Raw genomic sequence first — 26,632 nt, forward strand, 5'->3', positions numbered from 1 at the left:
GAGCAACTTTTAGCGTTAACAGTGGAAGCACTGAGAAATTCCTAGAATTCATAAGCTAGGATGAGTTAAGCTGCTATCTCCTGATCTTCTTAACGAAATTTGTGAGGGTGCAGATGTACCTGGTATGTGACTTTTTCTTGTGCAGAGGAGAGGGATCCTGCTTGAGCGTCACCCTGCCTGCTTTATGTAATTCTGCTTTAGGTAATGCTTTGTCGAGAAATGGTGGAAAACAGAAGAGTGTGGGAATCGTTTTGAGAAGCTGATTTAGTTTTCTAGTTGTGAGAGAGCAATCCAGTTGCCCAGACTGAGGTCTGCAGTTGGAGAAAACCTCAGTTTCCTGGCAGTTTGTTTGTTTATTTACTTCCAACTCAATTCACAGGACCAGCACATACAAGACATAACACAAGACTTCTCTGGAACAGCAGCTCTTGTTGCAAAATCTTTATTTTAGGCTTCTGCTGTACAGAGAAATAAACCAACAAACCAAAGAAATGACAACTACGGCAATGATGAGGTCAATGTTAGAGAAATGTCTTCAGAGCACCCGCTTAAGTGAGATTGTCTGTTTGTGACAACAGTGTACATCCACGTGCGCAGCCTGATGCAATCCATTAATGGCTCTTTGGTTCAGTGGGAGGTGGAGAAACAGCTGCTTTTGATTTTTAGCTTTCTTGCATGCTGATGCTTTCCACAGAGGAGTGGTAAACTGGAATATTCTGACCATCTCGGAGCTTCAAGGTGACATCCTGGAGGCACCAGCTGCCACAAAGCAAAAGAGCTTTTAACTTGCTTCAATCAGTTTTAATATAGTATAAAGTTAGGTCTAGAAACAGCTGGCGTGGAGAAACAAATCTCTCCATATATTCACTGCTCTTAAATTCTCTCAAGTGTTTTAAAACTTGGTTTGCAAGTACCAGTTTCCAACAGCTATTTTCCTTAATAGCTTCCACAGCCCAGATTTAAAAATCTGGGCTGTGTGTTCCTATTTGTTGCAACCTGAATAAAATCCTGACAGCTATTTTTAGATAGGACATTCCTCTCTCCCTCCCACCCCGCGCCTTTCTTCTTCTTCATCCTGTTGGTGCATTCCTCGCCTCACTCCACTCCAGCCTTGGAGCCGGACCGTGTTGCTAAGGAATTATCCTAGCTTGGAAGAGTTTAAAGATCGTGTGATCACTCAACGCGATCACTGAAAAACTGACAGGGTAGGATGGTGGTTAGTCAAAGGAGAGGGGAAAATTGCATTTGTTGGAGATGGCGGGGGAGCCTTTTGCTTTCCTCAAAGCTCTGCCCTAGACCTGCTTCTGCGAGCCTGCTCGTGTTGGTTTTCCAGCTGGGACGGACTATTATCTCGGCATGCTAAGATGGGATTTTCAAAAGCTGCTGGTGCCCGCCCAGCCCTGCTTTTACGGGAGCCGATGCTGAGTATGTGCAATTAGGTACTTAGGCTGCCGCACCTTGGTGCGATGAATCTGCCGCGGGGTCTTCCCTCACCAGCCTCCGGCTCCGTCCGATCCAGCACTCGGCAAGCGAAGAGCAGCCGGTCGCGCTCCTCAGCGCAGCCCAGGCTCTCGGCTTTTCCGCTCCTGCTCTTGGCTGCCTTTGGGTCAGGGAGCTGTGAGCATCGTTGTGCCCGCGAGCACATGAGCCTCGCACCCCACCCCCCGGTCCCTGTGCTGCCGGCACCTGAGCTAACGCTCCCTCTGCATCAGCTCATCTCCTACAAATGTTCCTTTGCTCAGGTGCCTCTTAAAAAAAAAATAATAATAAATTAAAGAAAAGGACAGGAGAGGAACAACCCCAGTAGACAGGCTGCTCGCTCACAGCCTGAAGCATTTAAGTGGCTTAGGAGCCTAAATTACTTCTGTACGGAGAGCTAACCTCCTGGCGTCGCTCAGCTGTGTCTGAATATTGGGTCTTTTTGTCTCCTGGGTCTCTGCTGGCTGCAGATACCTGTGCGCTCTGCAGAGCTGCGCCAGGGTGGCCCACTTACAGCCTTGCTATTCCTCCCACGGATTGCAGGATCTCCTCTCCACGGACCACCGTGGGGAACAACCTGTTTTACTTTTAGCTCCTCACCTGGGTACAAGGACGTTAAGTCCTGTCCATCACCAAGTGGAGCAGTGTGTAGGGCCCTGTACCTGAGCTATAATAGTTGAATTTGAAAGATTTGTGTGCCACAAATGTTTCTGTAAGAGATATTTTCTTCTTTCTTTTCAAGCTTGCATATAGGGAATGCTTGGAGAGCTCATTTTAAAACTATACTAGATACCTATATTCTTCAATTACTGCTCCATTTTAACATCTTGCAGTCCTCAGTTATTCTTGCTGTAACTCTGAAGCAGGAGACAGGTTGTTTCCCTCCATTTGTCCTTGGGGGATAACGAGGAGCAAGGAGATCAGAGCCCAGATCCCCATGAAAGTGCAGAGCTGCAAGAAGGCTCTCCAGAAGCCTCTGGTGGTACCTCTGGTTGCTTGGGAGGAGGCCAGGTCTGGCTGAGTCTCTCAACTCCCAGGCAAGTACCCTCCTCCCACAGTTTTGAACTTTACTTACCTTCTGAACAGAAATCTAGTAAGTCGTGCTTATCTAATTGTGAAAAGCAAACAATACCATGTGGCTGGTGGCAGCAGAGCAAAATGTTGTTGCTTTGGATTTCTAAATAGAGCTAACAGAATTATCTAACGAACTCCAAGAACAAGCAAGTATGAGGAGGTTTTCTCTATTAGAATTTCCTTTTTTGCAATGGAAACTGGACTTTGAATTCAGGTACTGATTATTTGTTCAGCTCTAGAAATCAGTTTTAGCTTGAAAAGGGAGGTCTTCAGGCTTCAGTAGTGCCAAAATGTAAAGCTGCTAATACACAATATGGAGTCAGAGCATCCTTCTACTATATCTGTTCTAGCACTTTTTTTTTCTTTTTTTTCCCCGACTATAAGGACTAAGTTGACTGAGGAACCTGAAGAAAACTGCACAATTTTTAGCTCACCTTGACATGCTCTGATAGAATATGCAAGATATTCCCCTACTGCAGTGCCTGGTAATAGACTAGAATCAGGACTGCTGTTCAGCTGTCTCTGCATCTCCCTGGGGAGGGGGGCTGAGAGGGAACAGTGTGTTACATTAGCCCTGGTACTATCATGTGCACTAAGCTTTCATCTGTGGGACACAACACTTCACATAAATAAATAGCCCCAGTTGTTTTTTAAACTAGTACTTGCAGGGATGCATTCAATGTATTTCTCAAGTAATTTACATTTTTGTCGTAATGATGGTAATAACCTTTCACAAGATCTTCAGACATGAATTTCCTCTTCCTTTGTGTGCATGATTTCAGCAACACGGATGACTAAACCAAATATCCTGCCCTCCTCCACTTTTTTCTCCTACCGTTTCTTTGCCTGCGTCTATGTAAGATTCTCTGTCTCTCCCCCAGTACATACCAGCAACGGGAATGGTCCATTTCTGAATTAATGTAGAGGTACCCTGCTGATTTGGTTCCAGACACTGGTAACTTTATCTGCAGGTATAAAAGTGTTAAAGATTCAATGAAGCGTTTACAATAGACATTTACTCCTGCTACAGCCAATAAAGCAACACACCTATCTTCCTTCTTAACTTAAACTCTGATTTTCTTTTTAATGTATTTCAGAGTTTCACTATGCTTTTCTAATGGCTAACATGTGCATGGCTATATGAGTGTATCTGTTCTGCCATACATTAATCTATGTTGAAAGAATGTTCTTGCATGATAGCTGCTACCCCTCTGGGAAAGTCACTCTCTGAAATATTTATGAGTGAACACCTTTCCTCACCAGAATGTGTGGTGATTCAGAGGTGTCCTGTATTGTGTTAGACCTTCCTATAACCATAACAGGCCTGTAGATTGAGATGCTCTACAGATCGGTCCATTAACATCCATCAAGGCAATGAGACATTCAATTATTTGGTCAACGTCACAAATTCTACCATTCAGTTAGTTAATAAACAAGGCAAAGAGCTGCAGCACTGACCACAGCTAATTGCACACAGTCTAACGTTTGAATAAATGGTCCAGGTGCAGCATTTGCTGGTTGTACAACTGGAAAACACCAAGCCTTTCAAATGGGTCCAGCAGGCATGAACTAGGAATGCTGTGGAGTTGAGTCAGTAAATCCATCTATGAAATCATCTGTAATGATGATTAACTAGTTTATTTCATGAGGAACCTGAATGGTCATTGCAACCGAGAGCATGAAAAGTAGAAAAGAAAGTTGGTGGTTTCTGTCTTGGGTGAGGTCCATAGAAGGCAGGATTTTGATTTCACCCTGAGTCACCTGAATGACTAGCACTCTTAAAAGGTGACACAGGAAAAAATTAGTGAGAAAGGTTCTGTTCTTTTTGAACAACATAACAGGTTGTGCATTTTCACCATATTTTTGGTCTTATAAATGTTGCCTGGTAAATTCTCTAAAAACCTGGCAAACCAAGAAAACATTTTGGCCTTGGGTATTGCGCAGGCGAAGCCTGACTGGCAAGAGATGGAAAGTGGAACTTGACTTGAATTGGTTAAAGCTTGATTTTCTTGCCCTTGACAGTCCCCATCCTTCACCTGCACTCTCTGCCCCATTCCTTACCGCTCTCGGTTGGTAGCTAGGACTCTCAGACATTTAGAAGGAACTAAATGATTCAAATGTGACAGACTCCTGCAGTGAGTTGCCTGAACAGCTCTCTAGTCACCTCCTGGATCTCTAGCAAGGCTGGGGAGGAACAGCCAGTCCTTGACTAAGAACTTCCTTTTTAAGTCTCTGAGCAGCAGCACTGCTGTAAAGGACGGATGTCCTTTTCAGACAGCAGCCTGGAGTGGAAGTGGGCTTGTATTTGTGAGGCTTGCCTCAGCCCAACCCTGTGCTGACGCAAGTCAGCCTTGTGCAATGTGTCAGCACCCAGGGCAGCATTCTCCGGCGACTGTGTAATCTCAGGGCTCAGCCCCACGCAAGGCAGTCGGCCTCCCAGTTGCAGACTTGCACGTGTTTTTAAAAACATACCATGTGGGCTGAACCATAGTGCAGCTTGTGAGTGGCTATAAAAACTCTGTTCTGGACAAAGCTTTAAAAAACAACAGGAACCAAATGGAGAGGGGGAAGAAGAGGGTACCCACTATTTTAAAGCTGGACCTTGAAATACTTCTAAAAAGGATTTTGTGGGCTACAGCACCAGGACGTGGATATAATGACTTAGGAGGTCCATTGGCATTCTGCCATGCGCCCACACAGCACAATACGGAGGGATCATTCTTGCTCTTTCCAGTTGCTTATGTTAGCCCACTAGACCTCTGCTTTGGACATCTGTCCCTCTCCCAGATCTGCTGACACCCCAGGCTACTGCCTCCCAATGGGGCTTGTGCTTCTGAGCCACTCGAGACCTGCTGGAAATGCCCCTGCTGATCTCTCGTCACCCATACTGCCTCCTTCGGAAGCCATCCTGTGTCACAGCCTCCCCACCATTACCTGTGCTCTTTCCCTGTCCACGCGATTACTTCCATCTGTCAGTCGAATGTTATGAACTTTAAGAGGGGGAGCACCCAGGGCTTCCAGGGCAGCAGGGTTGTTGTTCAGTTGCTCCAAAGCCTGCTGATAATACTGGGTCCTGGCAAAACTTTCTAGATGAGAGAAACAACAGGATAGTGAGGAGACAGTCCGCCTGGAATCAAAACATACATAAAAAAAGAAAAAGGCAAGACATTTCCTCCAGACTCCCACATCCTCCCTGAAAAACAGTTCAAAATCGTTAACTAGGAGAAATCTGGCTGAAGGAGGAAAGCAACGCTTATATCAGAGAAGTAGGGCTGAAATGAAATATTATTCAGTGTATCTAAGTGAAAAGGGTACCAAGTATAGCCCGTTCTGTATTGACACAGTTTAGCTTATGGCCAAGTGTCCCTGCTTTTTAGATGTTTGCAGGTCATCTAAAAGGGAAAAAAAAGACAAAAGGAATAAGGATGAACATTTGGAAACATTCTGAATGTAATTCACTGTTTGTTTAAAGAGGTACAGAAAATATTTTAAGAATGGAGACTATTTCATTGACATTGATGTAGGTCAGCCACAGCTGCCGCTGCTATGAAACCCTTGCTGTGGTTTTGATACAGCTTTTCAAGTGGTGGCCGCAAAGCTGCAGCTCTAGGGAAGGCGACGCTAAAAGGGAGGCACAAAGAAGTGCCATTAAAGTTAATGGTCAACCAGCAACAACAGCGCAGCAGACCGGACACTGCAGCGTTGGCATATGGAGCACAACTGTAGCAAATTGCTCTTTATCAATGTCTGGTCACTCTGGATAGCTGGGAAAAGCTGTTCGTCGGGGACCGCTGCACAGTGCGGAGCTGTGAGGCTGGAAACCAGCTGGCCCTCCGTACGGAGGCAGAGGTTTTCTTAAAAAGTTTCAAGGCTTGCCTGCTGCCATTTTTAGATGTGCTTCTCTGCAGCCTAACGTCACTCCTGCTGACATCAAGAAGGGCAGTGTTGGGCTAGGAGTGTGCACAGTGTGAAAATCTGACTCAGGCAACTTTACTCTTGCCTTACAAGGAGTTTTATAAAACAAGCGGTTGGATCCCTTTCCTGGTCCTGCCCCTCTCGTGTTGGTCTCAAAGCTGCCCGCTCTCCCGATTTAGAGGCTTCCCCTGTGAGCAGGCAGCATCCAGATGGCCCAGAAACAGCTCTGCTGGTCCTCCTCAGCCCCAGGGCCCTGGGGCCATCACAAGGCACCACAGAGCCTACAGGCTGTGTGGCGTGCAGCCACATGATCACGTTAAGCGTGTGTCATGCCTGTCCTCCAAGCTGGCGGAGAAACTGGTGCCAGTTTCACGGTGCCCCTTTTCAGCTCTTCCCAGCACATGTTGGTACCTTCTTAGTGTCTTGGCCCGAGTATTGACTGCAAAGCGCCCAATCCATCTGTTCGTCTGCATGTTTTTGGTAGGAAAGCTGAAAGAATAGTGGTGTTGGCTAGGGAGACTGCTGCCATAAAGCAGGAGCAGAGGTGAAAATGCGGAGCGGAAACGTGACTACTCGAGTGTGGGACTATGTACACACAAACCCTTCCAGCCTGAAGGAAGGGGAGGGAAGCCCCTCTCTGCCCCTACTCCCACTGCTGCACTTGCTCCTCGCAAGTCCCAGTACGGCTGAAACTCCCCAGAGCTGAGCCCTGCGCTGCAGCTACTCACCCCTTGCCTGCCCCTGCATTCCTACCCCAAAATGTGCCTTTCTTCCCCCGATTACGCAAGTGTCCCAGAGACACGAGCATGATGAACAGAGCTGATGCTTAACCTCCTTGGGTGAAGCAGCCTCCAAGGTGAGGGGGAGAGGGCCATGCTAGTGCGTGGCCTAGCAGCTCCCTGACCTGTTGGTAGCTAGAGAATGACATCCCCAGAGAGATACTGCATGACCATCAATATTGCAGCAGGGCAAGATGTTTTTTTTAACAAGAACCAACCATCACGTTGAGTCATTTGACTATACAGCTAGGTGATCTGGGCAAGGAGCTGTTTTACTTTTGTTAGCACAGGAGGTGAAATATTTTTAGAGATTGCTAGATCACAGTGCTGCAATGGAAAATTAAAAAAAATGCTAATGTTCTCCTTAAAGCCAGATTCAATATTTTAAAGCATAAGAGGATCGTATATCTGTCATGCACTCCAGAGCTTGAGGGTATGAGCTGCCTAAAATTAAAGCCTGCTTTCCAGCCTTGTCTGTTTTGTTACTAATACATGTAAAATGAAGGGGAGGTTTCACAACTAATCTGAGGGCTTGAGGAACAGGCTTGGCCACACTTTTCTGGCAGCTTTGTCGGATAAAAGGGTAGGTGGAAAGCAATATCATTTGATAATACCAGCAAGGAGAGGCAAAAGGCCAAGAGGCCTACAGTACCCCCAGAAAGAGAGATAAAGCCCGTTTCTGGTCTGATGCTTAATATCTAGAAGCAATTTGAGAAAAAATAAACAACTATCACTTAGACTAATAATATGAATTCTCAGCCAAAGACATGTAGCTATTAGATCCATCTATGAACGGCAACATTATCTGCCTAAGTGGTCTCTCTCTGTCCTGTTCTCCTCTGCACAGGTCACTCTTCACTGCCCTTCATTGTCTTCTGGGCAAACTGGTGATGCCTTTGCACCTCACCGGTGAGTTGTGTTTCAGGGCCAGCACCACAAAGAGATATGCTGATAAAACTGCTAGGCTTGGACACATCCTCACAGATATGTCCTTTATGTGGTTTTCTTTTCCTGCCCAGTAGTAAAATCTCAATAAGAAACTAAGCCTACATGACTGCCCAACCTTTTATTTCCCAGCCCCCCTTGAAGGAAACCTCCCCAAAGCCAGATTTTCCACTGACCACAGTGGTGTGTGCTCTCGGGAAATGAATGCAGCAGTGCTTTAGATAGAACCAGCCCTGTGATTAAATACAACAGAGCCTACACATGCAGATCCCTGAAGATCAGCCACAGTTCCCTTAGGTTCATAAGCTTTTCAGATCTTAAAGATTATTATTTTTTGCATTGCACAAAAGCAAATGAAAAGAGGCAGAGGAGAAACAAGGTTGCTAACAGCATGGAGACTTACTTTGCATGAGAGTGTACATAACTATGCATCCCGTAGTGCTGAACACTCCCATAAAAATAGCCATTTGCTGCAGTTTTCTTAAAGAAGCAGACATTTTCCTCCCTGAAAAGAAAAAGGAGAGACATTTGTTGTAGAAGAAGAAAACCAAAGGGTTATTTCCCCTAAATGCCCTTTCCACCACCCTAGCCAAGTGGGCCTGAATGAAAGCACAAGGTGCAATAATTTGGCTCGCTCTCGTGGAGCCCCTCAGCATCCCCAGAAGGACCCATGGTGAGAACAGAGCAAACTGGAGCTAAGTTTATTTGCTCCTTTTAGTGATGCTACCACTTTGCTAATTGCCAAGCAGAAAATGACCTCACCATCATGGTGGAGAGCCAGCAATGGGCACGTTGCTCCCAGGGCTTCCCATGCACGCTCATGAGTGTGCTGCTGGCGTTCAGGCTCGAGGGGCTGCATTTCTCTCTCGAGTCACTTCCTCTGATGTAAACACATTTGTGGCAGGGGTGAATTTGGCCTGCAGTCTTCAGCTGCGGAGCCAAGCTAGTGCTATGCCAGCAAAGACAAGGTAGCCAGGGTGTGTGTACTCTCTTCTGTGTTCCCCCCCCCCCCCCCAAGTTGTGGACAAACAGGAAAGTTCTTGCAAGCCTATTTTTCCCTGTAATTTTTTTCTTCTTGCACCCCCTGCCCCAGCTTGCCCTTGTAATGAGTCACACTGTGGCATCTGAGCAAATAACACAGTAGAGTAAGAAATACCTCCAAGAAAGTCAATCTAGTAAATGCTTCCAGGGTTGGGGTAAGAGTGAGGCCATAGGGCCAAAGAGCCCTATCTAACGCTTCTGGCCGTAGCAGGTTAGTAAGAGCTGTCAGTGAGAGCAGGACGTTGCTTCAGGCCTGGCTGTGGCAGCACAGGACTTGTTCGAGTATCCGAGTATTTGCTTACATTCAACTTCTCTCATAACTGGGATGAGAAGGAGGAATGGTCTCAACAGCGTTTAAAAAAACTGAAAAGCCAGCAAAGGACTTTTTGACGTAGGAGTGTAGATATCTGAGTGCTTGGGGAAGCCATAACAGACTTCTGACCCCAAAGGCTTCCAAACAAAATCTTTGTGCCCTGATGACATGACACAAGCGTTCTGCTCAGCACGGACTCCTTGACAAAGCAAAGTGCCTAACCAGTTACAGAAGTCTGACCTAGGCAAGGCCATTTGAGTCCTGTTGTGAAAATCGCCCCTAGTATCCCTCAACTATGCGTTAGTCAGGTATTGCTCAGCTGCAAGCCACAGTTTAGAGAGGGTGGAGAGGCAACGTCAGGACTCCTTCCCATGATGTGCTGGGTCAGTGTGGTAGTCGCAACCTACCTCAGCTCATCTGCTTGCCAGAATGCCCATATTTAATCTCGTACATGCTCTAGCCTGAGGGAAATGATGAATGTAACCCAGATATAACTTTCACCTATTGCCTCATTGGTACTAGTTTTCAATTGTAAAGCATAGTTGAAGGCTTCTTCTGTTACCTAGTTAATTTAAGAGCTCTTAATGTTTGGATTTGCTGTTTTTGAGGAAAATTTATCAATAGCTAGTACTAGTAACAACCAGTTACCAGTAATATGAAAGAAATATAGACTGTGTCTACATTATGCCCCAAATTATGCCATCTGTACAACCAGCCTCTATCTCTTCTCCTTCCTGATCTGTTTCTCTACTGAGTTTTCTTCTTCTGTTCCCCTGGGGAACTTCAGTAGCATGAGAAGCTGCAACAGAGGAAGTAAAAGTAGTGGTTTTTTAGAGCAACGGTGATAGTTCATTCACAAGGACACTCAAGCTTTCTGTTTGCTGGCTTGTGTTTTCAAGTTTCTTTAAAAAAAAACAGTCTACAACTTTTTTTTCCCTTCTCAAAGTGCATAATCTGAATAATAATTGACTTTCTTATTGCAATTGTAAGACCTATCTTGCAAGGAGCAAGACACATCTAGCTTGAGGTGCAACCAACTGCTCTCACCAGCCTCTGACACTGATTGCTCCACTAATGGATGCCCAATGCCAACACCACGCAACAGAAACAAAAGGTCGTAAATCTGGCGAACTGATCAGATATAACATGCTGTGACCCGAGGCATTTGTTCTGCCCCTTCCAAAGCTGTGGCCTAAAACTGCCAGGCAAAATTTGCTTTTTTGTGATGAAATTCAAGGTAATTGAACACAAGTGTCTGGGCCCCGGGGAGAGGGGGGGTGCTGTTGACAGTTGGCTGAGTAAAAGTGGAAAGATAGGGAGCCCTAGCTCCAGTGAGGAGCTTTTCAATGGGGCTGAAGGGAACTGTCTAACGATGAAAGGCTGAAATTAAGAGGATGCACAATTGGCCGTCAGCAGGTTTGAGGTTCGCTTGGTCTCACGGTGTGGTTGTACTCAAAGAAGCCTGACGGAAATGAAGAGGAACTTCTTGCCAGTTCATTGCGTGCTTGTACCCGTTTAATCACCACCTTTGCTCATGGTACATCTCAGCCCGCCAACCCACATAAGCACAGACAAGCTGCTTCGCAAATGTGGAAGAGCAAGAGGGTCACCAACCACAAGCTCCCTCATGACGACATCTCAGAATGGGGACATCCGGGACTGCGGCTTGGCCACCAGGAAATGGCGAGTGGCAGTGGCTCCCCAGGGTGCCTGTGAGGCAGCCAAGCAGAGGGACGGAGTGCACATTTAGTCACCCAGTGCCAGAAAAGTCACTGGTCACCTAACTTGCATTGAAGCCTTGTGAAGGTCCCCATTGCCTTAACAGGGAGAGTATTTCCACTACTTGCTTTCAGCTATCCTGGAAAGCCCCAGAGTAGCCCTTTAACTTCTGTGCTCTCCTCCCACTTGTTTCTCCACTGTTTTTCTGACCTACTCCTATGACAGCATGTTGCAGGAAGAGGTTTAGAGCTATAGATTTTAACAAGTCTCCAAAGACCTGATAAACCTTTTCTTCACTACCACAATTTCCTATCAGCTTCAAAAGCAAGTGTACAGATGTCCTTAGAGCCACCATATCCCTCACAGTGGGGGCTGCAGCTCCTCTGCCCAGCTGTCACAGTCCCTTGTGGCATGGATGTCCAGATAGTGCATTCAACTCCTTCAACACCCCTCTGTGTGCAACAGCTGCTGACTTTCCGGTGATGACACAGAAGATACTAATGGTGTAAGCTTATGGAAGCCCAAAGCGCAGTGAGGAATTGTTGCAAGCATTTGTCACTAGGGTCTCTGGCTGACGGCACGTGCTGCTCCTGTCTGCTGCTTTGCTGCAGTGCTGCAGAGCTGGCGTGTTAGGGAAGGGGAGCAAAGGCATGCTGAGAGACCCTCACATCCTGAGGCTTTCTGAAAGTTACTGACAGCTTGAAAAGCTTAGAGAGTATTAAAGGGAGGGGGGGGGGGAACCCTAAAATATCATTTGCTACAAAGGGAGTAATTGTAACACAATGCATTTAGGAAAGCCTTATAAATGAAAGATGTGATCGCCTCTTAATGAGGGAAGCTCAGATTGCTATCTATGATGGAGATCTCTCCCCAGAACCTGTTGTACCACTAAAAAGTATGCAAGTCAACTTGCGGAAAAACAGATTTCTTCACAAGTGATAATTAAAAAAAAAAAAAAAAAAAAAAAAGTACAATTTCCAAGCCAAAGTGGTCTGAGAAAAGAATTTTTTCCCCACGTCTTTCACTGCCATAAGAAGCCTTGGTGGAGATTAACAGACACAAACCCACTAAACCCACAGTTATCAAAAGAAGAGCCTCATTATCAAAAGAAGGGAATCATTGTAACTAATGCCCTCTAAAAGACAGCATTAAAGATCAGAACTTCCTAATAAGGGCAATGTTCATCTCTTGTCTTGAAAACAGGAAGATATGACTGGAAAAGCTAGCATTCAGGCCTGGCTTTGAAGTTTAGCAGGCCTTAGAGAGTTAACGACGAGATTTAACAAACCCAGAGAGGTGGAAGACTCCCAGGGTCACATGTGAGATGGTGGGTTACTGCAACAAAAACATCTGCTTTTAATTAGACTTTGTTTTCTCCACAGAGGATCTTCTAAAAATTGGCTAGGCTTAGGAGATTCTCCCTAATTCCAGCAAATTCAGATCTTACGTTCTGATCTCTACAGTTCATGCAGGTCAGTATTTTTCTGCCGGTGCTAAAGGTCAGTCTTGGGCACCTCCACAAAGGCAGGGTGGCAGTAAACTAAAGGGCATTTTCCCAGAGCTACAAGCAAAAAAAGTATTCTTTTTTTTTTTTTTTTTTTTGCCTCAGACTGCAGCCACTAGAGCAAGAAACCTGGGGCTGCAGGTTCTCCGGAGAAGGCATTTCCTCCTCCTTCCGGCACTACCAAATTCCAGCAGCACCTCCAGCTTCCAGGTGCTATTGCAGTCCCAACAGTAATATTGCACCAAATTCAGAGAGCAGCTGCTTGATCAATGCAAACCCAGGGTGAGCACTGCTGATTATCTCCACTTAGGCCACTGACTACCCACCTGGCCAAGACAATATATTGACAGGCCACTAATACAGGCCTTTAAACCACTGTAGTCCTAAGGTGTCAGCATGACACTTGTGCTAAATGTGCATGACAGAAGACTACAATTAAATTCAGATAATTTACTGGGATGCCTAAACTTGGATCTAAGCATCTAACTTCCAAGACTGGCACCACCCTCTTGGGAGCCTCCAAAAACCTTTCCGCAAAAAAATTCTCACTCGAGCTGGTGGGATTTGAGTTGGCCCAGATTCGGCTTTTATTAAAACCACCCACATCAGTGCAGAAGCCTCAGAAGACGAGGGGAATGTCAGGGAAACTGCACACAAGTACACACTTGTATTTCACATTCTTGCTATTTGGTTTACTCAGATGAATAGATACAACCCATCCATTGATCTCCTAAGATCCATAAGACATCTGGGTTTGATTCAATTTTTATACTAATAACATGCCAGGACAAAATTTTAGAGACAGCTTGTTGACACTTTCTAGAAAATATCTTTTCTTTGTTATTGTCACCAAAGAGAAGACAGTACAGCAGAAATTTTTTGATAGGATCATCAATTCAGCATATTATTTTCCCCTTTTTTGTGGAAAGAGCTTAAGCATACTATTTACCACACTTTGGAGTGGCAACAGCATAAATTGTGCCCCCTGCCAGCAAAATGCCAGAAATACTAAGTACATTCAAAGTATTATGTGCCTTTACGAAATGCTCAGCAGAAAAGTGGAAAGATAGAAAAGCATTTTGCTATAATTTACAGTCAAAAGCAAAAGTAGGAGTAATGCTTTTTTCCTCAGTGATTCTCTTCCAACTGCACTCAGAAGGAGGATTTTGATATTTAAGGAGGCAAAACATCTTTTTTTTGCCAGCTTTGAAATGGTCCCCCAAGGGTCTCCTTCTGGACTGGCTCCTAAGAAAGTATAATTTATCCTGGTTAAAATGATTTGAAGGGACAAATATTTGTATGAGAGGAAGATTACTAGTAGTCCAGAAAATTGTGGTCAGTTTATTCCCTGCCTTTGCTGCTAGCTAATTAACAAGGAAAGTGAAGGTGGTCAATAGAGTTATTAAGGACTCTAACCAGCCACCTTCTTCCTGTAGCTGTATCACATCTCCTGGGGCCACATGCTACAATGCAGGTGCCTCGCTCAGCGAGTACAGAAGCGTAACATGGGGCCTGTAGAGCTTTTACTTTCTTTTCCTTTTTCTCCTCTTTTGACTGCTCTCATTTGCACATTTTTATATCTATATATATCTTTATAAATCTTCTGTGTGCCACTACCATGGTCTACTTCCCCACATGCTCTCCAACTACAGAGTCTCATCTGACTGGCTTGCCTGCACTTTGCTTCATCTCCTCCTATCTGCCACCTTCATTCCTCGTGTGTCTCCTGTGCCCCGGTTTCCCCTGTGCCGACCACTGCTGTGAGACAGAAATGGTGAGGCACCTCTCCCAGTGTCTGAGGAGTCATCGTGCCTCAGTTTAGCTGGCAGGAGAAAGGATTTTGTCTACTTATCTGCAGATAATGAAGGCAGGGACTTAAGTCTTTTTCACATTTCTCCCAAGTCCCCTTGATGCTACATCTCAGTTAATGTTAAGTGTTTTCAAAGGCTTGGCTTATGCACCAGCCGGTTGAACAATACATGCTAGGTGATCCTTGAGGACAAATGTAGCTACCTATGTTTTGTACTGAAACATAGGGGATATCACGGAAAAGAGACATGAAGTTAGGTGTGCTACTGGGGAAACAGGATAGTGTGACCTACAGTGTGACCCATTTTTGCTGTTATTAGAGCATACTAATATGGCTTTATAGGCTATTGCCGAATAATCTGTCATTAATGTCCCTAATTGTACTCTTCTGGAATTGGATACAACGGAGGGAGGTAGAAAATTCACCACCTATTTGTGTTTGAAAGGTGAACTGCAAAGGATTTAAAGAGTAAGAAGTCATAAGAAGGATAAATGAAAGTGCTGCATCCAAATTAGAGGTGGGGGAAAGAAACCAATGGTATTTAAACAGCAAGTGGTTTACCTGAGAAACCTATGGGACAGCATTTTGGCTTCCCAGCCACTATGAGTGAGGTCACTGGAGCTGCAATACAGGGTTCAGAAGAGTTGCTCCACTCTGTACCAGCTGCTCCCTGCAGCCTGCGTCACAGCCCAGCTTCCCAACTGCCACATTAAAACAAGAAGTCCCATAAAGAAAACAGCAAACTCATTCTTCCAGCTGCCTTGTGTGCTCGAGAGGAGAGGGAGGAACAGTGTGTGTTAAAGGAGCTCAGCAAAAGTGGACTGTCAAGGCAGGGACCTCTTCATAGTGTAGTGTATATTTTCTGTATGTAGTTTCCTAGAATAGGTTCACTCAACCTGCAAGGTAAGTCATCAATGGAGAACACCAAAACTTTTCTAAGGAAAGATCAAGGAGTCTGCAATACCTAATATGCAACAGTAGCTCCCTGGCTGTCAGATCCAGTCTCTGGCCATTTATTTGTGTCCACTACATTAATTATACCAAAGACACTGACAAGTTCCCAAAGCTAAAACCAATGACTTATGCAGCTTTAATTCAACTTAGCAAATCCTGAGATGGTGGAGAGGAAATCCAGACGTACAAGGGATCTATAATATCCCTCTTGGTAAAAGGTCAAATTTTACCGTGAAAAGAGAAAATATATTGCCACCAAAGTTCATAGAAGGCATCACTGAGCTAGGACCTGTACACAGCTACATTAAAAGTTAGTCCCTGCCTGAGAGTTTACAGTCTCAAACTCCAATCCTGGTAAGACTTACACCTGCCTGTAGTCTTATTAACTTCAATAATATGATTCACACAAATGCATTAAATAGGCATGCAGTAGAGAGCAATGTAAAGGAACTGAATGCCAGGGGAGGCTGTCACCGGAAAAAAATATTTAAGGCAGGAACATAGTGTAAATACTACGATGCTTGTGCCTTCATAATGCATCTGCTTCCTGAAGTGGGGGAGTAAAAGATGTGATCCGCTCTGCTGTGATCAGCTTGGAGTCTGATTTACAAAGCTTTTAAAAAATAGCAAGGGGAAAGGGGAAGGTTTGCAGCCCTAAGCCCAGGCATACTGCTGGTATAATGCCATTTACTACCTAGGAGTAGAGCAGCACGGACTTTTTGTCACATCACAAACACCCTGCTCTTATTCAGTCTTCCTACTGAGAAGCAAAACCAAATAAAATGCTATTCTCAATCCCACCAAGATGCTCAGAAGCATTAAGTTTATTTCAGCTGCTTGTCTTCACACTCCACCATAAGCGCTCTTCACCAAATACTGACCTTGCCCTTCTTCTGAAAGTCAAGCCCCTTTGAAATACATCAGAGCAACACCAAAAATATAAGGCTTTGAGAAAAACTAATTACTTTCAAACATCTTGGACACCTGGATTGTTTCCAGAACTTGATCCTTGCATACATGAGCAGAACTGGTTCAGTATCAGCTACATCTGCTAATGTAAATTAAGATCTGGGGAAAAAATGGCCTCAAATACCTGTGACTTTTTAATAAGTGTTGAACATCAAAAACAGTACAAGACCAGCAGGGATTCTGACCTAGAAACATTCTATTCTGAGAGGAAAAAAAGAAAAAAGGTTATGGTGGGAGCCACTTACTTAGAAAAGGGATGAAAAAAAGTATCTCCCACAGGACTTAAAGGTTTCCATTCAGACAGACCCAACTTGTTAAGTTGTGCGCTGAGCTGTGTGACACAAAGATGGAGAGCAAAAGGGTGATAGAAGTGGTGGGATTTGCACATGCAGCATCTGGACTCGGACCTTTAGCTCAATCTAAGGAACAGCTATTGCTTTATCCATTCTCTTATAGGAAAAATAAAAAGATACATGTTGGTTGCTCACAAGACAGTTGGGTGTGAATCAGCTTCTCTTCCAACAGATGAGTCAAAGATTTGAGAGAACAGCTGAGTGCAATCCATATTTTCCTCTGTAGAACACGTGTGGGGAAAAAAATTGAGGGAAAAATCTCTCAATTTAATGGTTTAAATGACCTTTTATTGTACTCACTGAATCTTAGCTCCTTCTGTTACTCCTGTTCACAAACTACACTTTTGCATACTGTTGATGGATTTTTCAAGGCATTGAATGATTTGTGCATGTTCAACTGACGGTACCTTTATGGGACCAGCATTTCAGAGATGTGCTGAGATCTTTGGAAATTAAGCTGCTTTATGGCATTTTTAAGACACACTCTCACTGGTAGCTTTCAGGAGTGCTAATAACATTCATTATTTCCTCATAAACTTCTGGCTACAGTAACCTTCAAATATTTGTGAGGTTGTAAATGTTTGTTCATCAGACACTAGATTACCAAGGGCTAACTGTAATGAAAGCTGACAAATGTAGTCTCCGTGAGACACAGTTTTTCTATGTTTAGAAAACAAAATGGGACCAGTTAGCTGGGAATCACTGCTGTTAATGACACTGGAAGGGATCCATGCCCACAAACTCCCTAAATTGCAGACTGTACAGGAAACACTGCCTTTGACCACAGGAGATTATTTTTCATATGTTTTTGTTTTCTTTTCCCATCATGTGCTACTTCGCTCTCTGACTGGAAATTAGGAAGGGCGATAGAGACGCCATCACTTGTATAAAATGTTTCTGCCAGAGATTTCAGCTGGGATAGAAAAAGCCTCTGCTCTGTGCAATTTCCAATCTACCCGTGCGTTTTGCCTTTCCTGTGACACCAGTGTGGCAAAGCGGAAGATAGTGCTCCCAGGTTTCCTAAGCTGCTCGGGGACCGACTCACTGTGTCACTGTGGCTAAAACCATAAACTTTGGGTGTCTCAACTCACACGTGTAAAAATGAGTGACTAAATACTTCCTTGTTCCTACTTTGCTGGAAAATAGTGACATTTAATGGCTGTGAAATGCTCCAACATCCTAAGATGTAATTTCACTTAGATACAAAATTGTGCAGGTGCGACATACACATGTGAAGAAGTACAACAAGTTCCAGAAAAAAATGTATTTTGCAGCCAGGCATAGGGTGTGTTTTAGGATTAGCAGAATAATTATAGCAGCCACAGCTGGCAGTTATTAGAGAATTAAAGAAGCTGTTAACAGGTCATTAATAATCTGTGACTACCTGCCTTAATAGTATTCTTCAGACAACAGGCATGAGAGTGAGGAGGTGGAGGAAATGGTCACACCTTCTTGCAAGTCCCTGGAGAAGGCTGATACACTTATTTTTCATCACTTTGTAATCTGCTTGTTTACTTCCTCCCAGGGCCTCTTCCCTAATAGCTAGCTGCCATACAGCTTTTCACCATGGGGTCATGAAGCTCTCTGCAAGGAAAGCTAGCAGTCTCATCTGCAGCAGAGAGCTGGGGAAAGGAAGCCCCATCCCAGGTGTCCCAGCCTGGCAGAGGTTCCCCGATGGGGCCATCTCTTCTGGCCTGGCTTTCTGCCAGCGAAGCCATGCTCCTCTGGAGGAGAAGTTTCTTCTGAGCACATTCTGAGTGTGCTCTCCTACTTCTGAAGACTTTTCCATCAGCAATGCATCTCTATCTGCTTACACCATGCTGCAATTTGCTCTGCCACGTCTTGCTCGTTGCCTTTGGAGCTATGGCAGATGGTTGAAGGAAGAGAGAAAAGCAACTTGTTTCTCTGCTCTTTCAAACAAACACGTGCTCTCTAGAGCAAACAGATGCCTTAAAGTCAGATCCAGGGCATCAATTCATCTTTTGGGTTCAGCTGTAGCGTACAAAGCGTTTGCTGGCCCTGGTCTAATGCTTTTTGACATTGTCAGACCCCCTTCAGTGAACTACTGCCTTGTAACCAACTTGACAGCAAGTATTGTTCTACATTTATTAATACTGTACGTGCGATCTTCAAAATGACATGTTCTAAGGCCAGGCGTCAGCTGTGCTCAGCACTGGCTCAAAAAAAAAATTATTAGACAACAGCAGAGACCTCCTGCTGCTATAAATAAACACATAAACAAACACATGCCTTTACCATGCTGCTGTCACATCTTTTTACCCTTTCAATCTCTATTTTGCAATATTTGTTTTTCAAGTATCCATTTCTCTGTGCTCCCCCCCTTTTGGCATCATTAGGAAAGTGTTTTTTTCAGTCTTCTTTCAATTTGTTCCACTCTCTCTCTTTTGGGTACAAATCCAAACTCCAGAAGCTTGAATCTACATAAAAGTTAATTAACTTCAGGAATAAAACAATTCCTGTTTCCCCCCATTTTTTTTTTGACTGTAGATGTTTTGCTACTAAAGCCACAATAATTTTATATTATTTTTAAAATTTTCAACTTAATGGGGTATGTTTACTTAGTCAATAAGCTGATGATGCCTATGACAGGACCAGAAGTGTTTGGTTAGCAGCAGGGAGGAAAAAAAATCAATAACTCCAAGCATTTGGCAGCTTTGTGGGCAGGAAATCATTTGTATTCTCTGCTTTAAATCAATGACCTTCTTTTCTTTGCTGTTTCAACAGGAAATTATAAACTCTGTGAACATTATTTGCATAGTGCCTTCTGCAATACACTTGCATATGCTTGGGCAAAACAACATTAACCCTAGTAGGGCTTCTCTGAGGTTTACATTAAAGAAACCAGGCACTTTAGTGTAGAGCTTTCCAGCTGCACACACTTGTATTTATTAGAGTCAGAGGCAGATTAGCACAAGATGTTAAAAGAGCTCCTTCTCTAAGGAACTTCTAAGGGCACCCTCAGAAGATGAAGGTGTTATTGTTTGATAATTGGGCTATCTTGAAAAAATGCCATCTTCCCAACTTGGCAAGACACAGTATTTTCAGTATGGCAGAGGCATAGACTCACCACTTCTACATTACAGCTACAGTTGCACTTTTGCATCTTGCTTGTTATTGTTGCCTTAGTGTGCCAGGTCTGGTTTGAAAATACTGCACCTTTGCTTGAACTTGGGTTAGCATTACAGAGTTAAAGTTAACGAAAGCTTCAACCTCCACTATCCTGCCCTTTTGCTAAACAGACTTAAAAAAGAAATTAGCAATTTCTTTTATTCAATTCAATTAGCAATTTGTCTTGCCATCTTCCTATTCCTGCTGATGGGAAACTGCTCCAAGAATATGAAGTCCTGAGAAAAGGCAGTGCTGAGCCCTTACTTAACTAGTCTTCTCACTTTTTCTATTGCCCAACACTGCATTAAATCCATATTGCTCACTTCTTAGCATGTCTTCCCCCCAATGTGATCATTGTGCAGCCCCATAGTTTGAGACTCTTGTCTACGCCCAGAACTAAGCATTGCAGCTTGCAGCACCAGCCATGGCATTGCAAAGCTCCTGGCCCTTAGCACCCCTTCACATACTTATTTCTATCTTATGCAGGAGAATGACTTAGTGAATCAGTCTGAAGAAATGTTTATAACCCCCGAAACCACCATTGCCTCAACAGTCCGCACTGAAAATAAATGTCATAAAATTCAGGCATCCAAAATTCTCTAGTTTGCTTTTGTACATGACAAGTCCTTTCATGGTAATTCTCAGCATCCCTCCCGAGGTCCCAATGCCACGGACACAAAAGTCATTGGGTGATACTTCAAGTATATTTACTAGCTGTGTCACACCCCCTCCCTGACACAAAAGGGTTGAGAACATTACTTGTAGTGACTGAAGCAGAAGCAATACATAGCACCTGAACACCTGCTTTGCTCCTCTTCATTTGCCAGATGTAAGCACACCCATCCTGACCCTACACACATTTTATTCCTTCCCACTGCAAACTCTCTGTGTTTGCTTGGGTGGCAGCACCTTCCAGTGCTGCAAGGTGTTGGAAAGCACCTTTAGCATCTCTAAAATTTGCTATTCCTGAGTGAAGAGAGACTCCAGACAGTGAGGAGCCTCTTTTCCTCACTGGCAGAGCATCGCATCACAAGATGAATGGAGTACTGCTCAGCTCATCTTGTTCTGTTGAGTGGGTCAAGAGCAAATACATTCAAATGGGTCTTTCCTTCCTCACCATGCTGTCTTCCTCCCTTCCCTAAATGCACACCTCCTAAAATGGCATGATATCACCTTTCCCTGTTAAATGCCATATACGTAGACTTTTTTAGATCACTACAAGAAACATTTTAATCTGGAGAGCTGTGCAAATTGAATAGCTCACTCCAAAAATATGAACTGGTCCGGTTAGTTTTTGGCCAAGGACTGACTTGTGAGTGATTTATGATTGCATACGAATAAAACATAATCAGAAACTGTGGAGTGATAGCAGTGTATACACATAAAGTGATAGCAATGTGTGTGCAAAAAAGGAGTGTAAATTCCTCTTATTGGAGGAATATGCAGAGCTGTTTCTGTTACATTTGGGAAAGCGAGCCCATAATCCAAGTCTTTTGAGGTGGTGAAAGGTGTGCTGTGTGACTAATTCACTTCACTAACGTATGACAAGCCACCTTCATAATGGAAAAATTACTTTACTAGCTAACTTTTTTTTTAATACCTTTATCACAGCTGTCTTGCCTCTTTAAGGCCGTGTTTTTTCCAGTATACAGAAAACTGGTAGGGAATCAAAAATGCTGATAGACCTAAAAACTGCACTTTTTTCTAAGTTTCTAAGTTTCCTAAGTCAAAACATGAATCTCATGTGGTCTCTATTTACAAAAAGGAAAATAAAATTCCTTGTGGGAAAAAAGAAACTAGATTACGCTGCAGGAAAAGCAGACTTAGTGCTGCAGTGTTCAAGCTTGCTCAGATGAAAATTTAGCTCGAGAACTGTACTGAATTTGGGGCACAAATTTACCAATTGGCTCTGTTCTTGCACTATACTTATGAGTTTGCTGTATTTGTACTGAATTGAATGGGACTGGTTGTATGGATAGAAAGCACAGACCTGTTCTCTTTTTTGAGTTTTGTGTAAGGTAATGACTTTGCTGACTTCAACAGAGTTATTCTTGATTTATACCACTATAAGCAAAAGCAAAAACAGATTAGGAATGTACCTCAAAGTGACAGTGTTCAGATGTGTATTTAATCTTAGTTATATAAAATATTTGGAATAAAATGCACTGCTCACTTCTCTTACCATTCCCTCTGTAAATCTGTGAAATGTGAAATGGCCTGAAAATAATTTTATTTTAACCTTTTTAAAATCAGCAGTGAGGACCCATAGTCTCTGAACCCTTTTCTCCTCATGTAACACTTGTTCAGTATAGATCTGATCATTTTAAGCAAGGTAGAACATGGTACCAGAGACAACACCAGAGACAAATGGATCGGATAGCTTATTGTCAGACGTACAATCAAGAAGATTGCAAAACTGGCTAATAAACACAGAGCTAAGATTTATCAGATCTGTTCCTCTGCCCAAGGATGGCGCAGGACAGGGGCAGAATTTTCTCTTTTCCTGCCCTGTATTTTCCGACCCATTAGCTGCAGCCTCAGATGTCTTTTTTATTCTTCTCAGTTTGTGCTGAATGCTCCATTCTACCAGGCCACTCTCCTGGACGCAGGACAAGCGGCTGAGCTAGCAATGCTGTTACGGCCTGGCTTGGAAGTTCCTACAAGCACAGGATTTTCCCCGGGGGATGTTTTGTCTGGGCGTTTTTATGATGCAAAGGTCTTACTGGAAGAAAGAACTGGCCCTGCAAGGTCTGGGTGCCTTGCTGAGCGATGAATACTGGCTCACATATACAATATCACAGACCGGTGGGGAAAGTAAGAAGAAAGCAACCACTCATTTTTAACTTAGGCAACAAGCTATGCTCTGCTGACTGCATTTCTCCTCAAATCAGCTTATTAGCTGTGATTCAGAATGTGCCATTTGTGCTTTACAGGACTGAGAGTTTAAGTGGGTTTACTGGTGTCAGTAACAACTTGCTCATTAAACATTAATGGCAATGTTTTAATTAGTCCCAGGGTTCTGGTAGGAAGAGAAGCCCTTCCTTCAGTAACCAGCAGTTACAGATGCAGAAAGTGTTAATAACCTAATAGGAAGCAAACTAGGCAGCATGCATTCCATCACCCAGAAAAAGGATTTCAAGTAGCTTGTTGATGGATCGTTCATGCTTTAGAGCAAAAAAGTGGCTGAATTTTAATACAAAGTATGCTGTCTGCAACCCCTAGAGCTGCCCCATCACGTTGTTTCCCATTTCTTGCAGACTTGATGTTTAATGTGCTTCCTGCCATACAATTTGAAGCTAAAAATGTCACCTTGTTTGGGGGCAGGGAGCGGAAGAAATTCAAATGAGAGCAGCAACTATTCTCAGACTTTTAGCAGCTGTACTCAGGCTCTTAAAGAAGAAATGTATCATGCGCATTTTAGATGATAGTTTTGTTTCTGACATGAGCTTTTCAAGCTACAACTAGGCTTTTATAGAAAGAAGCATAAGTATGGATGGCAGTAATGTGGGAATGGGAGAGAGATGCATATTTCCCGATTTTGTTCTTCTTCTCTAGCAAAAAAACTAGAGTGCCACTTTATCTCTTAAGTAACTGGCTAGCTTCAGAGGAGTTTTCTGTGTTTCCTAGTTAATGATGTAAATTATAAAAATTGTGCAAAAAGGTTGCACAAAGAAGTCTTGAGCTTTTGCCATGGCCAGGAAGCAAGACGGATTTTTGCCAGTAGACAGGGCTTTTCCAATGATCCACTGCACTTTTCTGACCTTAGCATTGCTGTAACTGAGGGATTTCAGGAAATGCAGCTCAATGTCAATACAGCGTGAAGGTGTCCTAGCAAGACCCCCATCATCTGTAGCTTCAGTGCAACAGGGAGAGAATTGGCAATACAAATGTCAGCTACAAGGCACTATGCTCTAGCGATTTTTTCCTGGTCTGATTTAAAATAATTTTAAGATAGGCTGATTACTATAACTATTTTAAACTCAGTCATGCAGTGGAAGCAGACTTCTGAGACCTAACTTAGCATATTCAGCTTGAAGTTCAGTATCTATAGCTTAACTTTTAGGCAGCTGATGAAGCTGGGAACATTATTTATCCTGTACAGCAACATGGCATAACTATAGGCTTTTTGATGCCACTCCTGTAAAGCAGTTCAAGATTGCTGTCCCTTGGTAGCCTCAATCCAGCTAAAAAGCTCTTGTGAGAGCTCTTATCTAGACTACATCTAGACCAAAAGTAAAGAGGCAAAGGACTGGGCAGGTACTGAGAGAAATAAAGAACATTCAAACAATTCTCACAGATTCAACAGAGCCACTTGCCTTCCCACTCCAAGACAACATGTAGTGCTGTCAGTCCTACTGCCTATATTTTACTTCTAATCAATTTACAGTAAAGCATGAAATTAGCGTGTGACATTCTGACATGGCAGTAATCCAATCAAAAACATTAGGGAGCTGCCAACGTAATGATCTCCTGCAGCTTTATCCAACCTGAGGTGAGCTCACTCACATCTTTATGAAAATAATCATACACTCTTTTGCATGGAACCACATCTACCAACTGTCTCAACAATGACAGCAATATTTTTTAAAAATAAATTATTATGTATTTCAGTCCTAGAATGAACCCTAGATGAATCCTAGAATCCTAAACACAATTTTCATAATAAACATTTTTCCTATGCAAAACTTCCTGTATTTGCAATAGAGAATAAATCTACAGTAGTGCATATAATGTGACTTCCTGTTTACCAGTTTATACACTTCTTATGAACTAGCTTACCTGAATGTAATATATTCATTCTTCTAATAGCATCCATTTCTGTACAAACAGCATTTTGCTGTACATGTTGCAGGAGGAACACAGTACAGGAGCTAATGTTTTTAAAGATAAAATATTTAATGCTGCATCCAAGATTTTTAAACTAGAAGGCTCTATGGAGGAATGGAATTAAAAAAAAAAAAAAAAAAAAAAAGTTATTCTCTAGATTTGGTCCTCATGGTTCTCCAAGGTCAACTGAGAGCATAGTTCCCTGCAGCCTCTCTTGTATGGAGAATATCAAGAGGGACCTTCTGTATTATCCAGCCACCTACTCCCACAAAATTTGTAATATTTTCAGTATCTTGAAGACCCTGTGTCTCTCTGTCACATCTGGCTGTAGCAGGCAAGGAGATTCCACATCCACATACACACATGGATGTACAAACTCACGCACAGAGAACTGTCCTTTCAATCTTATTTCCTTAGGAAACCAGGCTTAAATCTGTGAGTCAGTCAATATAAAACCAGATACTTTTCAAGATAGCTCTTAAAATGTTTGTTCACTCCTTGCTGAAACAGGAACAGCCCTGCAAGCTTGTAACAGAACTGTGTACCATGATATCCCAACAGCAACCTCTTGAGCACTCTCAAAGCATAAAATTTAACATTACAATATCACCATAAATGGCCCCAAGAGAAATGAGACTTCCATCTACTGGTTTCTCTGCCTTAATTAATAGGAGACTATTCATTTAAACCTCAATGACATCTTTTGAAAACAAAGCTTTATCTACTGTATTTCTATTGGAGAAAACAATTTGCTCAACTGTATTCCTGCCTGTAGGTTTTGTTTCTCCCAGTTTGCTGGCAGCAAAAGCTACTTAAAAAGAGAGTAAGTTATGTCAACTGCTAGTATTTTCTACAGTAAATATTACATCACCTTTCCTGAGAAACTTGTCTGAGCAGATCCCCTTTTCTTGCTTTACTCTTCCATAATGCTCTCACATTCCTCTTTCAATATTTGTTGTTTGCCTTTGTGGGAACTCAGTTGCTGGCATTTTAAAGAAAGGTTAAATAGCAAAAGGGTCACTGTTGAAACTTTTTTTCCCCTCCCCATGCTCCCAGTGAAAAAATCACAGCACATAACACCTTGAGAGAAAGGTTTTCCTTCAGGAAAACCAACAGCACTCATTGCTGGTTTCAGCACAAATAAAGGAGCATAAATTACATTGGCCATTTTGTATCCAACAGTGAAGATGTAGGGAAGAGAAAGAGGAAGAGAGAAAACAAAAAGAAAGACTGCAAATTCGTTTGCTCTGGTGGAAGTAGAAAGTCAGAGCCCTAGATTTTACTCTCATTTCTGATACATAGGCAACTGTGCCCCGAGCAAATAGCTCTGGGTCTTTGCTTGCTCCTTACAAACCATGGACCTTATGAAATGGCCTTAGAAGTCAACAGGTGCATGTCTTTCAAAGTGTCCTCTAGATAAAATGTACCAGTGCACACCTAGTCCAAAGACAAAGCTGTTGGGAGTCTGCCCAGGGCATGTCCATAAAGTTCAAAGTAGGCAGCGTTAAGAATGACGTGTTAAATCTGGGGTCAGGATTTTGAGTAGATGGGAGTGGAGCCTAGGAGAAAAGGAAAGGTAAACACTTGCCACCTAAGACATATAAACTTAGAAAGCCTTAATATACATCCCCAGCGGCATGCACATTCACACACACACACACAGACACACACACACACAGACACACACACACACACACAGACACACACAGTGAGCTGGCATGTGACACGGTTGCTTTTTGTTTGCTTACGTTATTCCTTTGCAGGCTCTTGCTTCAGGAAGACAGGGTGTGCTGGAGACTAATATGCCCTGATTCAGGGCAG

General features: G+C 43.3%; 1 protein-coding gene across 2 annotated transcripts; it reads right to left on the reverse strand.

The window, feature by feature from the left end:
• Positions 1-426: 426 nt before the first annotated feature.
• Positions 427-26,264, reverse strand: LOC134136177 (cytochrome c oxidase assembly factor 1 homolog). Of its 2 annotated transcripts, none has more exons than XM_062567924.1 (5): positions 26,249-26,264; positions 8,596-8,697; positions 5,488-5,639; positions 3,442-3,518; positions 427-759 (listed from the first exon to the last, which is right to left on the reverse strand). In XM_062567924.1, the coding sequence occupies exons 2-5, from the start codon at positions 8,687-8,689 to the stop codon at positions 663-665; spliced, it is 420 nt and encodes a 139-aa protein (XP_062423908.1). In that variant the 5' UTR covers positions 8,690-8,697; positions 26,249-26,264; the 3' UTR covers positions 427-662. The 2 variants fall into 2 exon arrangements, with proteins under 2 accessions (XP_062423908.1, XP_062423907.1); XM_062567923.1 differs by lacking the exon at positions 26,249-26,264 and adding an exon at positions 8,955-9,072.
• Positions 26,265-26,632: the final 368 nt, after the last annotated feature.

Source organism: Rhea pennata, chromosome 2 (assembly GCF_028389875.1).
Source record: "Rhea pennata isolate bPtePen1 chromosome 2, bPtePen1.pri, whole genome shotgun sequence".
NCBI lineage: Eukaryota > Metazoa > Chordata > Aves > Rheiformes > Rheidae > Rhea > Rhea pennata.

Excerpts from the sequence above, each read along its gene's own strand:
- LOC134136177 (XM_062567923.1), bottom strand. The coding sequence starts at position 9,051 with ATGCAGCCCCTCGAGCCTGAACGCCAGCAGCACACTCATGAGCGTGCA. Across the intron at positions 8,698-8,954 it reads GCTGGCTCTCCACCATGATG|GGAGGAAAATGTCTGCTTCT; the intron begins GTGAGGTCATTT and ends TTTTCTTTTCAG. Across the intron at positions 5,640-8,595 it reads TATGTACACTCTCATGCAAA|AAAGTTTTGCCAGGACCCAG; the intron begins GTAAGTCTCCAT and ends TCTCTCATCTAG.